Source organism: Aphis gossypii, chromosome 3 (assembly GCF_020184175.1).
Source record: "Aphis gossypii isolate Hap1 chromosome 3, ASM2018417v2, whole genome shotgun sequence".
In the NCBI taxonomy this organism is placed as follows: Eukaryota; Metazoa; Arthropoda; class Insecta; order Hemiptera; family Aphididae; genus Aphis; species Aphis gossypii.
In genome coordinates this window covers 45973737-45987620 of record NC_065532.1, presented here as the reverse complement: position 1 = coordinate 45987620, position 13884 = coordinate 45973737, and the positions used below count along the sequence as shown (strand labels likewise).

Here is a 13884-nt window from a genome sequence, read left to right as displayed (position 1 = left end):
GTATATAAATGAAAATGAATATTCAATTATCGTTTATTTTATACTCTTTCCTAATGACCTATTGAAAAATACGATCAGTCGCTGCTGTATATTTATTTATTTTTGAAATTAATGTTTATGTCGTTTATGATATGTATTTGAGCACGTCAGACTGTCAGAGTCCATTGTCCACTAATCTACGTCTGTCTGTTGCTATCTCATCACTATTTTACACAATATTCATTATTCAATATTCAATATAATTAAGATTTTTTGACTGTGCACCCGGAACACATTGCGCAATTGTTGTCCTGGGCAGATATTAGGAAAAAAAGTCCAATAAAAAATTATTTAAATATATATTGATTATTATATTAAAACAAAAAGAGTTAATTGGGTAACTATTAAACAAATATGTTCTATTATTAAATAAGTAGTAATTTTTTCAAATAATATATTTTGATAATTATGCTCTTAGAGACAGTTTTATACAATATACACAATGATATCTCAGTTACTAGTTATAGCCTGTTGGCTGTTAGGATTAGGTATAAAAAAGGAGTAAGGTCAGTAAGGAGTAGTAATAATTTGTGTTTTAATGTAATGAATTAATTTTATGTAATAATTTAATATACATTGTCAAGAAGTTTTAAAATAATAGTAGATTAACTACATTGATTAATGCATAATTAATAATTATGTATATACCTGAAAAATATTTTTTTTAAATTATTATTTGTACAGACTTTTTTTCTGTTTACCACAGGGCAACCTAAAGGTCTTTTGCCCTCAAGTATTCATTTGGCGATTTTTTCAATTAGTTGTAAGCTGTTTTTGGCTCTACCATACGTATCCTGCCCAGATATTAACTTTGTGCTTTAATTTGTTGCCACTATGATTGAGTCAAATTTTTCCTCGATGAAAGTGAAAACAATTTTTACTTGGGTTATAATATAATATCTTTGTTAATATTTGTGATCACTAACGTGTCTGTATAATACATAAATCAAAAATTTAACACTATTAACTTGAGAATTAAGAATTAATATTTATTGTCAACTTGAATAATATTACAATACATACAATAGGCTATAATAAATAGTTAAATTTGTTTTTGAATAATTAAAAATTCATTCCATGTACAAAGATGGAGTAAATACAATATTTCTTTTGATTTTGTCAAGTACTTCTTGCATTTTTTCACTTATCTTGTTAGTACCAATCATTTTTGCTGCGTTCTTAATAACAGTCAAAATTTCATTTAATTGAACTATGCACCTGACTATAATCCCTTCTTGAATATCTGTTATTTCCATTATTTCAGAAAAAGGCTAAGAAATAGTAAAAATAAAAACATTATTAAACTCATCATTGTAGTTATTTATTTAGTTAAGTTACCTTTTCTTGAGCCCATAAATATAGCACTTTTACTAAATTGAAGTTAAGATTAACACGTTCATAGTTGCTTAAATAATTCGATTCAACTGACTGAATGTAATCATGCTTTTGTTTTATTAAATTCATTCCCTAAAAAGAATTAAAATAGTTTGATGTTTAAGTAATATGAAATATTTTTATAAACTTAATTATACATTTATCAAATTTTGTTCTTTAATTTGTTCTAAATCAATATTTGACTTAGATTCGCAAACTAAACATGAAAGAACAGCAGCAATTTCTTCTGGTTTCATTTCTTCAAACATATTGCATAATAGTAGTTCAGTGACTAAAAGTTCATGTGATCCCATAGTTGCAGCTACATTTCCTTTTTGGGTAGCTGAAATTATAAAAATTATACATTTTTATAATCATTAATAATTATTATTAATTAGTAATTACTAACTTATTTCATTCCTTGGATTTATATATTTTAGTTCTTTGAGAATTTCTACTTTGCTAATATATTCATTATATAATTGTAATGCTTTGTTTGATATTTGATGTTGTAATTCTGCTATTCTTTCTATTCTTGTTTGATATTCATATAATTTTGAGAACTAAAATTGAAATATATAAATTTTATTAATTTTCCTATTATCAAGCTTAAAAATAATAATATTATCTATAATACCTCATAGGATTTTATTGATATTTTATTTTTAAAATGAGTTATAGTTTATAGTTATGTTTATGTAAAATATTAAAATTCCTAATTCACTTTAAAATAAAAATATCAATAAAATCCTTTAAGATGTCATAATATTACTTTTAAACTTGATAATAGGTAAATTGACCCTAATATTAAAGTTAACAAAATAAAATTGATTCCATTGAACACAAATTTGGTATATTTTAGATTTGTAAGATGGAGACAACACATGCAGGAATAATGTTATCTTAAATATTCCTGATTTTTTATTAATTTACATTATATGTAAATGCATTAATATGATATTGAAAATAATATGTTAAATATAAAAATTATAATTACAACTTCTTCAAATGCAATAATGTCAGACAACTCAATATTGTACACTTGATTTTCCAATGCATGCATATGTAACATAGTTCTGTGCAATTCAAAATTATCAATTCCAAGATCTAGTAAACTTATCACTGAATCGTCATTTTCTGCTCGATTTAAAAGTAATGTTTTTTCTGATAGCATTGTAATAGCTCTCTGACAATGTGTTGAAATAGCTGCATCTCTAAATAAAAAATAAAAATGTATAGTTAAAATCATTTTTTTTATAATTTTAACTATCAATGTTAATTTAATTAAAAAAATTTATGAAGAATAGTTTTATTTTACATACCTAAAACGTTCATTTTGTCTCATTTCCCAATTTTTTATAATTGAGTCATTATCAAAATTTCCAGAAAATTTAGTAATTGCAAATATTGAATTTGAAGTTATAGTTAAAATGGTATGAGCATTATTAGATATATCATCTAATGATTTATTCAATGATCTCCTTTTTTTAGATAAATATATAAACTTATACCATGAATCCATTTTATTATCAGACCCATCATTATTTACCTTATCGTTATCTAACACCAATACCCTGAAAAAAAGTTAAATGTATAATATACTGAGAATCTGGTAATTTTTTGTAAACAATTATTGCTTAGAAATGTAAAAACAATCTTAAATTTTTTTTTTACATTTTGGTTATTATAAAACATGTTTTAAAAAATATTGTCTTCTATTCTTTAAGGGGATTTATTTTTAGTTAATTTTTAAATTGAGAATACGTTTTAAGAATTCAATTCTGAAGAAAAAAAAAAATTTTGTTTTTACGCATAAAAATTAATTTGAATGATAATTAAGTATTTAATGTTGAGGCAGAAAAATGTGTGAAACATTTAGTAGAGCAACTCCATTCTATTTTCTAAATTTTAAATATTTATAAATTAAATATTTATTTTAAAATCTATACAAACGGTCAAATTTATGTAAAAATAGAGATTTTGCTTCAGATGGCATCTTATACATAATAAGAAAGTAGTATATTATATGAAATATATGCTGTTTTAATAACTCCTTATTGTTAAGGGATAGCATTTTTATTATATATTGTGTTAGTATGGCTTTCTAACTTAATCTAGCTTTATGTACACTAAATTATCAAAAAAAAGAATATATTTTAAATATGAAGATGTTAATATTGGAATATTAAGTTGACATTAAACAAAAAAAATGAACTTTAAAATCAATCCTATTAAGAATTAAATAGCTTGGTACTTATTAGTTGAAATATTTTTTTTATAACAAAAATATATTTAAATAAATCATATAAAAATAAATAAATATGATTTTATCATAGAAAATATTGAATCACGGACAATTTATCCCCAGTTGTTTCATTCCTGACAAAAAAATCAGTCCACAGATCTTTTCTTTCCATAAATTATTAAGATAGGACATTTGGTCCCCTAGTATTTTAAATCACTTTTTTTTTTAAAAATTTGAATTTGTTTTAGAAAACATAAAATTTCAGTATAATTTATATTAATATGTGGGAATGGTAACATTTGATGTTTAGTAATGAAATACGTAAACAAATTTATTTTCACAATAACTGTATATTTTATAAACGACTAGAGCAAAACAATCTTTTAACCAAAAATATCATATAATAAATAAAATATATTACTTAATAATTCACTTATGAAGTATCTATGTTGGTGAAATTCCAGTAAATGGATATGAGTTTGAGGAGTATCAGGTTTGATTGGTTTGAAAAGAATTAATAAAATAAAATGAATAGTTCACGAATAATAAACCAGTATTTTCTAACTCATTTATCTTTTAACTATGCCAACATTAAAAATAATAAGTAGTAACTTGGTTAATATTATTATTGATTGAATGCATAAGTGTATACGCAATTCTATCTTTCACTTTGACTAAAAACTTTAGTTCCTCAATAAGTGTCTCAATAAATTCAATAATTGGGTATCGCGATAAAAGAATAATACTATAATGCTTTGGGTAATCATAATTATTATCAAAAAACTATAGGTAGAACTGATAACCAATAATTACTAATAGTTTTTGGTTGAAATACAGGTTTGTAATAGTAACTTAAAGTTACATAAAAAAAAAAATTAAATAATGTTATAAGTTTTTGAGATAACGAGTGCTTACTGTAAAAAGAATCATTCAATATACAAATTTCATATAAATATTAATTTACCGAAATTCTCTTGGAATTTTTTTTGCATTGCTTGATAATATAATTGCTAAATTTCCAATATAATGTTGGTGTGTAATAATGACAAATCTCCCAACTTCACTAAAACTCTTATCACTTGCAGCATAAAGTTTATCCTAAAATTATAATTATGTAATATTAAATCAATATTTTTTGAATGCACAAACATGCATATGTGCTAAATAAAATTTAAAATGTCAACTATAGTATTGATAATTATAGGTAACATTTTAAATTAGGGTTAATATATTTTAACAAGAAATTATTTCAATTTTAAATAAAAAATGATAGTTGTGTAAGTAAATTATGTTAGAATCTTTAAATTTTTAGATATTTTTTACTAACAAAAAAATACACATATCTATTATTTTTAAATTTAAAAAATAAACTTTTTACCATTTAAGATTTTTTTTCAAATAATATTCTAATACAAATTACCCATTCTTCATTTCTACAGTCTAAATAATCTTTGGCACGAAGATAGAATTCTTTTACAGTTAAATCTTGCTTTCCTGTTGGTTCCCAATTATTATTTTCATGTATTATTTTTAAAGAATTTAATTCTTCTGTATATTCATCTTTTTTCTTAGCTCTAGCAGCTTCAATGAAACTACTACCTAAAATTTCTTCTAGAGTTTCAGAATTTTTCTTTTTAAACATGTTCAATATAATAGAATAACTGACTTTAAACTGAGATTCTAATTTAGCCGATTTACCTAAAAAATTCAAATTGTATAAACATATTTCCATATAACTATTGATTTGATTAAAAACTAACCTAACATCATATTTGTTAATTCTCTGTCATTGGGTAATTGATCATTTGCCATTATTATAACTGTACCACTATCATCATGACCACGACGCCCCGCACGACCTGCCATTTGAGTGTACTCAGCTGGTGCTAAATTTCTTTTTTCTATACCATCAAATTTGTTAATTGCTTCAAAGACCACTGTTCTTGCTGGCATATTAATACCTATTGCAAATGTTTCAGTGGCAAATAGACACTGTAAATTTATTATTTAATTAAAATAAAATGATATAACTCTCATTTTTTTGTTTGTTCTATTACCTTTACTAAACTTTTTTGAAATTGCATTTCTACTATTTCTTTTAAAATTGGTAAAATTCCACTATGGTGAACTGCAATACCTTGACATAATAATTCTTTCATTAAAACAACCTAAAAATTATAGAATTTTTAGAGTTATATGTATATATTACAACTTATAATACACGAATATATACTAGATTTAATATATATTTCGTAATATATTACTAACTAAAGGCATTGATATTTACTTGAGGTAAAGCTCTGTCTTCAGGTTTTAATTTTTTTATAGCATCATTAAAAAAATATTCATTTGCTTGTGATTCCTTATTATTTAATAAAAAATTGACAGAGTTTTTTAAAGATTCTGCCATCATATCACATTTTTTTCTGGACAAAATGAAAACAACTGTTGGAAACAAATTATTTTTGTCAAGAAATCTCAAAAAATTAACCCATTTAGGTTTCTGATCTTTAATACTCTTGGAATCTTGATATTTTTTTACTTCTTTGTTTTTTTTTAATAAGTCTGAAGCTTTACGATAGCTATAAATGTATTTAAATAATTGATTAAATCTTTATATATATATATTAATACTAATATTGCACCACAATACCATATACATACCCTTGAATTAGAAACCCGCTGTCTGCTTTTCTAATTAGATGCATGTTGTCTTTCATTTCCATAGATGTATTTGAACCAACATAAAGATAATGTTCAAGAGGAACTGGTCGATACAGAGTAAATACAACATAAATTTTAGAATCACGAGTACGACCAATCCAGTTGGCAAAATCAATAACATTAGTAACAGTAGCACTCAACATAACTAATTTCACACGTTTAGGAAGCATAATTAAAATTTGTTCCCAAATGTGACCTCTCTATAAAATAATACATATTTATTAATCAGTTATTTATTAAGACGATGTTAAATTCACATATTATGTCGTTTCCGTCTTATAAACGTAAAACATAGAAAGTTTGATTTCATTATAACCAATTTTGTGTTGTTAACTTTAATATTAGAACAAATCAACTTATTATAGTAAGAATATTTACTATTATCTATTGTCGGTTTTACAAGATATTTTAATTTTTAAAAAGTTATGCATATTTTTATATTTTAGTATTATACACACCCTTAATAGGCTTAAAAATTAAAATATCATAAAAAGCATTAGAGAGATAATAGATAATTTTTTTTTACTTTTAAGTTTGATAATAGATAAATTTGTTCTAATATTAAACTTAACAATACAAAATCTGTTCTACTGAAATAAAATGTACTATGTTGTACATTTGTAAGATGGAGAAAACACATGCAGGCATAGTACCCTCTTAAATATTATTATTAAATAAAATATATTTGTCTAGATTACTTACATCTCTATCATTTACATAATGAACTTCATCAAGAATAACAAATTCAGTTTCTTTGATTTTATCTGAATCACTATATAGCATAGAACATAATATTTCAGTTGTAACAATAAGACATTGAGCTTCTGGTTTCACTTGAAAATCTCCTGTAATAAGACCAACATCTCCAAATTTTTTCTTGAAATCTCGAAATTTTTGATTGGATAACGCTTTAATTGGAGATGTATATATGCATCTAAATTATTAGTCGAAAATTTATTACTTGTACATTTCTTAGAGGGTATAAATATCAATGAAATAGTATAATTTAGAAGTGTTTTTAATAGAATAAATTATAAAATATATATAATATACAAATTTAATAAGGACAATGTATTTTATTACATGATAAAATGTTTACCTTAATTGATGTTTTTTAGCAAGTGCTATAGCATATTCTGCAATAACAGTTTTACCTGCAGATGTATGAGCTGCTACAAATACACTACTTTTTTCTTCCAATTTAAGTACTGCCTAAAATTATTATAAAACAATACTTAAAATTTTTATAATATTGGAAGTTATATGAAGTTATATACATTAGAGATATATATAACTAAGAATTTATAAAATAATATTTTTTCATAATGTCAAGTAATTTAATAATAATTACTTGTTTTTGAAATGTATCTAATTCAAATTCCCATTTATAAGCTGGATCAGGTAATAATTCATCAAAATTATCAATTGGTTTTGAAATATCTAATTCTTCAACCCATTTAGATTTTACTAAAACTCTTTCTGCATTTCCAGTAATTTTAAGAACAAAGTTTTCATCTTTCTATTGAAAAGCAAGCAAGGTTAAAACTTTTTCAATTCAAATTTCTATAGATTGTAAATAATTACTTTAATGTGATTAATTTCATCTACTGAAATGGGTTCTGGTATATTATCTGGTTGACTTATTATTTCTGGTACTTCATCATCCCAAAATCCTCCTACATCTTCAGTCCATTCATCTTCTACTGCTGTGTCAATAGCACAAATGTTTATAGAAGTGTTTTGATCATTTTTATTTATTTTTAGTTTGTTTGACATTCCTGGTGCTATTGGTAAATCATCTAAGATACAAAAAAAAAAAATAAAATAATAATAATTATGATACAGGTAAATAACATTACTTAGAAAGTAAAAACAAAGGTATACATACTAGGATCAAATTGAAATTGAAACGTATTATCCTCATGTTGATCGACAGTACTTTGACTGTTCATTGATTTTAGACATGGTATTGAATTACCTTCAGATTGAAAAATTGGATCATTAATAACTTCTTCATAGTTAACAATTTTACCGGTCTTAGGATCTCTTTCAGGCTATTAATAATTTATTATTTATAATTAAAAAAGTGGTAACTTAACTTAAATACATACTATTAAATTAGTTGGCATATAATTTATATCATTATCAGCATACAAGGATGATAAATTAATATCTCTTTTTGGCAGGATTGATTCACCTTTATACACTGGTAAATTTTCTATACAATTTATATAACTTAGTAAATCTGCTGGAATGCTTGGCATTATTGAGGTAATACCACCAGGTACCTTTATAACATTATTAAAAAAACAACAGAATTATAAATATATTTTTAAGTAGAATAAGAATCAAGATTTTAAAAGACATTCTAAAGAATTTTTCCATAAATGTTATTATTTTTATAAATACATAGGTAATAATTCAAAGATTTAAAATCAATCTAATTATTAGGTAATTATATTTATAAATACTATATAATATATAATAATGGAAAATAGAAACAAGTTACCTCATATTTCATTTTGATATTGTCCATGTTTTAAATAAATAAATTAAAATCTTTAGATTTACTAAAATGTAGATTCAAACCATATAACGAGGTTAAACACTATGATTTAGATTTTAGATTCTAATTCATAATTGTAAATGATTACTGTAACATAATAACAATACATTGTTATTTTCATAGAATAACCATTTTTTTTAATTTTAGACAATAGTAGTAGTCGCTTTTAATTTTATACTTTTGAAAAGTTTGTTTAAATTCAGGTTTTCAGGAGTTTGGTAGTTGATAGAAATAAAATGTCATAGATAATCATATACTTTAAAATACTAGTAAAGGAAAGAAATTAGAAAATAAAAGTAAATAGGTAGTATTAAATATTAATTGAAATTTAATATTTTTATTTTTTAAATTTTAATATTATTCTCATAATAAATAATAACTATGTAGTTTGGTTTAAAAATCGTGATTCTACTATCTAAAATTTAAGTGTTTTGATTACATGTGATAAAAGAATACATTTTTAGAAATATTTTAATATTGTATTTATTAACAATGGAACACACTGTACAATGATTTTTGATAATTTTGATGATAAGTTTATCATTATTTATTAATCGTATTTTGTCCGTTATTAATGTTAACGTTTTTAAAATAATACGATTTTGCCAATTGCCATATTCTGACTATTGGATTTTCTCTTGATTTTATTCTATTTTAATACTTATTCTATTGATTAAAATTAATTAAAGTTAAAACCCACAAATTTATTTTTATCGCTGTGACGTTACATTGTTCATACCTTTTCGACATTTCTTATTTCCTTTCCGCCGTCCGACGATATTTGATATTCTTTCTGTTTTAATTTTTGTCGATCACTCGAACACTTGACATTCAATCATTTAATTACGTTTTATATAAAACACGTTGTCACGCAATCAACTCTTCATATTTTTTTCATATAACCGTTTGTTGTTTTATAAATAATAATTACTAACAACATGTCTTCAAATACTTTTCGTGTTCGTAAATTGACGTCCATAAACAACGAGAACCCTATTAAAAATATTAGTAAGTTTTACAACAGTATTAATCACTAATCAGATTACCTATTTAGTTTTAGTCAATCGTTTGTTTTATTTTAATTTTAAATATTTTACAGAAAATGGTTTAGTTACAAACCGCAAAAAAAGTGCTTTGAAAGTGTTGACAAACACAGTGCAGTCTATCAAAAAGTCTGATGGTAAAGGTCTTAAACAATTAAAGGTATTGCCTATGAAAAATTTTGAAACCGAAATTAAATGTAAATCCCCATTACAAGACTTCAATTACAATCAAAATGAAGAGTTCAATCATTTTGACTGTACAACACAAGAAAACGGTAATTATTAATTTAATATTTCAGTATTAATGTTTAATTTAATATGGTAGATTTTTATAAGTAGCATATAGGTATCATATTTTTTAAATTTTAATACCTATTTGTTACCTAGTAAAGTTTAAAATTAAGAGAAAGTATCTAAAATAAATAGATTTTGATTTTTTTTTTAGATCGAATTCCTCCTGATAATTTTTGCTTTGTATTTAAAAATTAGTAAAAATATTTATCTTTAATCTTTATGTAGTGTGATAACGATTTCAAGTTGAGCCGGATGAAATACTAAAAACTAACAACTGTCAGATTACCTATATCACATATTATGCATAATGACTTGATCTACTTTAAATTTATAAAGTTGTAGGTAATTTGTAAAAAAATATTTGTTTTGGGTGCCATTGCATATTTTATACACTTTTTGAGATACACAGATATTATGCTTATGTGTTTTTCCAAAAACTAGTTTTAATACAAGGTCACTGGCAGAAGTTTTATTATAACCTGAAATTGTGATCCTATATAATTAAATAAATTGATTAAAAGAAAACCTTTTAGTAAAGAAGTATAATTGTTTGTATAAGATTTAGCTTAATTATTAGTGGTTAAAGTTTTATTATTTAGTAATAAAAAAATACCCACTAATAATGTTGATGAATATTATATTATTATATCTGTGGAATCAGTTGGCTATTTAAGGCATGGTCAAACAGAAAGCGGTTTGACCACTCATGGGTTGTAAGAGGCTTGGGTATACTGACCGCCATGAGTAGCAATCCAATTATATTATTTTACAGAGCATGTGTGGTCAGTCTGCTTTCTTTTTGAATGAGCCTTTAATGTGTCATAAATTGATATAATCTCTGTAAAAGTTCTAACTCACAAAATATAAATCTCAGTTGCTAGATGTACAGGCTATATACATAATATGTCATGAAATAGACAATATTTAATTTATAATAATAATTTGAAAATTTTAATGACATAATTAAAGAACACTGATAAACAAAATTATTCTAATTTTAAGTTATTTGTAGCTTTTGAAGAATGTCTTATGAAAAAGATACAAATATCGTTAAACTTGTATATTCTAAAGATTTTCTTTTAACCTAACACATTTATATACATTATAATATTCACCTTTTATTACTTATTCTCTTATCTTTTACAGATATATTGCCTCCAAGTATGACATGTAACATTGGGATGCTCAGTGAATTTTTTGGTGGCAACAAAAATGACACAAGTGATTGGTTTCTTGAAGACTACAATAAAATAATGATCAATAAAATCAAAAATCAATTTGATAATTTTGGTAATAATTATGGGTTTTATATTTACTTTAAATTATTATATTAGTGCAGTCAAGTCTCGATAACTCGAACCTTAATTACCAGAAAACCTCGATACCTAGAATTTTTTTTTGTCCCTATGGAATTCTTATACACTCAATGCGATATTTGTAACTTAAAATATACATAAGTCGAATTAAGTTTTGCCTCCCTTGAAATTCGAGTCATCAAGACTCCACTGTATTGTGTTTATTATTTTTGTTTTGAGGAATAGTTAATTATAAAATAGTTTTATAAGCTTAAGGTTTTTAAAATAGTTAAATTTAAACTGATGAAAGTATTATGAAATGTTTACATTCTATGAATGTCACAGATTAGTGATAATGATACCTAAATATTTTACGTGCATTTATATTTTTTATTTATTTTCAATTTCAATTGTTTTATTTTTTTAGGAGAACCAGAAATTGAATGTTCTTTTCCTTCGTCGCCAGTTATGGATTTTCCAGAATTTATATTTGCTTAATTCATTTAACAGTGTGTTTTATTTTTGTGTGTATTTATTTAAATTTAATGGTTTCGTTTACATCTATCAATATGATAAATATTATTAATATAAGTTATTATATCCGTTAAATGAATATATAATGATATAAATGACAAAGGATTATTTTCCTGTACTAACATTTTTAAAGACTGCTTCTATTAAATAGAGTTATTATGACATTTACTGGTTTTAACATAATATTTAAATTAATAATCTGAAGATTAAATAAAAACAATTTTTGTTAAACTAACCTTGTAATTATTGAACCATATGTATTATATTGTGTTGATTGTTACATTTTATCATCTTAGTGTAGTAATAATAACAATACAACATTTATACTACATGACAAATTGACAAATGTAAAATAAATTTACAGTATGTTAATTCTTATGCCTCTGCATAATGCATTAGTATGTAGTATTGATTAAATCAATTTTATATAATATAATATATTATTATGTTCTATAATCAATGGTAAGTAGTAAAACTATTTAATACATATTTTATTAATCAACTAAATTGATTTTTGAATAGTAGTTGTGTCAGGAATCAGTTTTATTACAATTAAACCATAATTTTGGCTTTAGCTACTTTAGAAATTCAGTACAATTATTTTTTTTATTATTAAAACATACTCATCTGGAGTTTATTGTGTTGAAAAGGCATAGTTAATAAATCTGAAACAATTGAAATTTTTTGGATGTGCCTGCTTGGTAGAGGTGTATCTACTTAATTACCTACTTCATCTGCAATAGAGTTTGATTTTTAATTAATTATTTATCACCTTAATTAATTAAAAAAAAAAAAAACACATGAGATGTATAATACATTAGAATAATTATTAAAATGAACATTTGTGCATTCCAGAATCCAGATGTGTATAAAAAAACTAAAAAGGTACGTACACCTAAGTGATAATCTATTTATTTAATATACAATTTTTAAGTTTTTCTTTTACAAATGAGTAAATTCAACATCACAACTGGTATCTATTTATTTTGTTATTGTGCAATAAATAAATACATAAAATTAAAATGATTATTAACTATATTATCATAATTAAGTTAAACCAAGCATATTCAATATTTGTAGGTGCTTATGGGTTGGGATGCCATGCCACTGTATCCTCAGTATATAGCTGATACTAATCAAAAGACAGTAAACTGAATAAATAATTTGATTCTATTATAAAAGAAAAAAAAATTCGTTAATAGATAAGTACCTATATTGAATTTGTGTTGTGTATATTTCCACGAGGAAAGAGTTATAAAGAAACTTTAAAACATTAAATATCAATTAAAACTTCTCCAATTAAAATATATGGCTAAGTTTAATATTAATATTTTGAATTTTATCATATTAACGTTGTGACGTATATACTTACATTTCATAAATATTTACGACAGTTTAATATTACGTACCTCAAATTATTATTGAAATACTCATTTTTAGCCAATTTAATTAAATCATAAATTGTGATTTTTAACTTTTTAAGTATCTTGGTACTTAGCTAGTATAGGTGATGGGTAGATATGAAATAAAAATAAAATATCTATCGTAAAAAGGTACGTTTTTGCTTAGAATTTTGGTAGAAATAAATTGGCCCAATTAAAAATAACTGTACTAATAACTATGTAATATCAACGATTTCAATTAACAAAAAAAATTGATTTAAATTATGTCAAACAGTTGAATTTAACAATAACTAATATAGTAATATCATATGTTATTTCTGTGTTCTTTTTTTTCCAATTAAACGATAACATTTCAGTAAAGTTTTAC

The 13884-nt window shown here is 23.5% G+C and overlaps 2 protein-coding genes across 4 annotated transcripts; one reads left to right on the top strand and one right to left on the bottom strand.

The window, feature by feature from the left end:
* Positions 1-398: 398 nt before the first annotated feature.
* On the bottom strand, positions 399-9304 carry LOC114124560 (helicase SKI2W). 3 transcript variants are annotated; one of them, XM_050203147.1, is made up of 21 exons: positions 9127-9304; positions 8892-9035; positions 8494-8670; positions 8271-8436; positions 7967-8181; positions 7734-7901; positions 7482-7594; positions 7085-7316; positions 6323-6582; positions 5946-6240; positions 5716-5826; positions 5419-5650; positions 5079-5356; positions 4623-4756; positions 2736-2987; positions 2411-2627; positions 1823-1976; positions 1572-1756; positions 1378-1506; positions 1063-1310; positions 399-969 (listed from the first exon to the last, which is right to left on the bottom strand). In XM_050203147.1, the coding sequence occupies exons 2-20, from the start codon at positions 8916-8918 to the stop codon at positions 1110-1112; spliced, it is 3546 nt and encodes a 1181-aa protein (XP_050059104.1). In that variant the 5' UTR covers positions 8919-9035; positions 9127-9304; the 3' UTR covers positions 399-969; positions 1063-1109. The 3 variants fall into 3 exon arrangements, with proteins under 3 accessions (XP_050059104.1, XP_050059105.1, XP_027843654.2); XM_050203148.1 differs by lacking the exon at positions 9127-9304 and having other exon boundaries at positions 8892-9072; XM_027987853.2 differs by lacking the exon at positions 399-969 and having other exon boundaries at positions 1003-1310.
* A 223-nt stretch (positions 9305-9527) lies between these two features.
* Positions 9528-12349, top strand: LOC114124547 (uncharacterized). The gene is made up of 4 exons (XM_027987836.2): positions 9528-9956; positions 10048-10266; positions 11432-11575; positions 12008-12349. The coding sequence occupies exons 1-4, from the start codon at positions 9887-9889 to the stop codon at positions 12076-12078; spliced, it is 504 nt and encodes a 167-aa protein (XP_027843637.1). The 5' UTR covers positions 9528-9886; the 3' UTR covers positions 12079-12349.
* The last annotated feature ends 1535 nt before the right edge of the window (positions 12350-13884 follow it).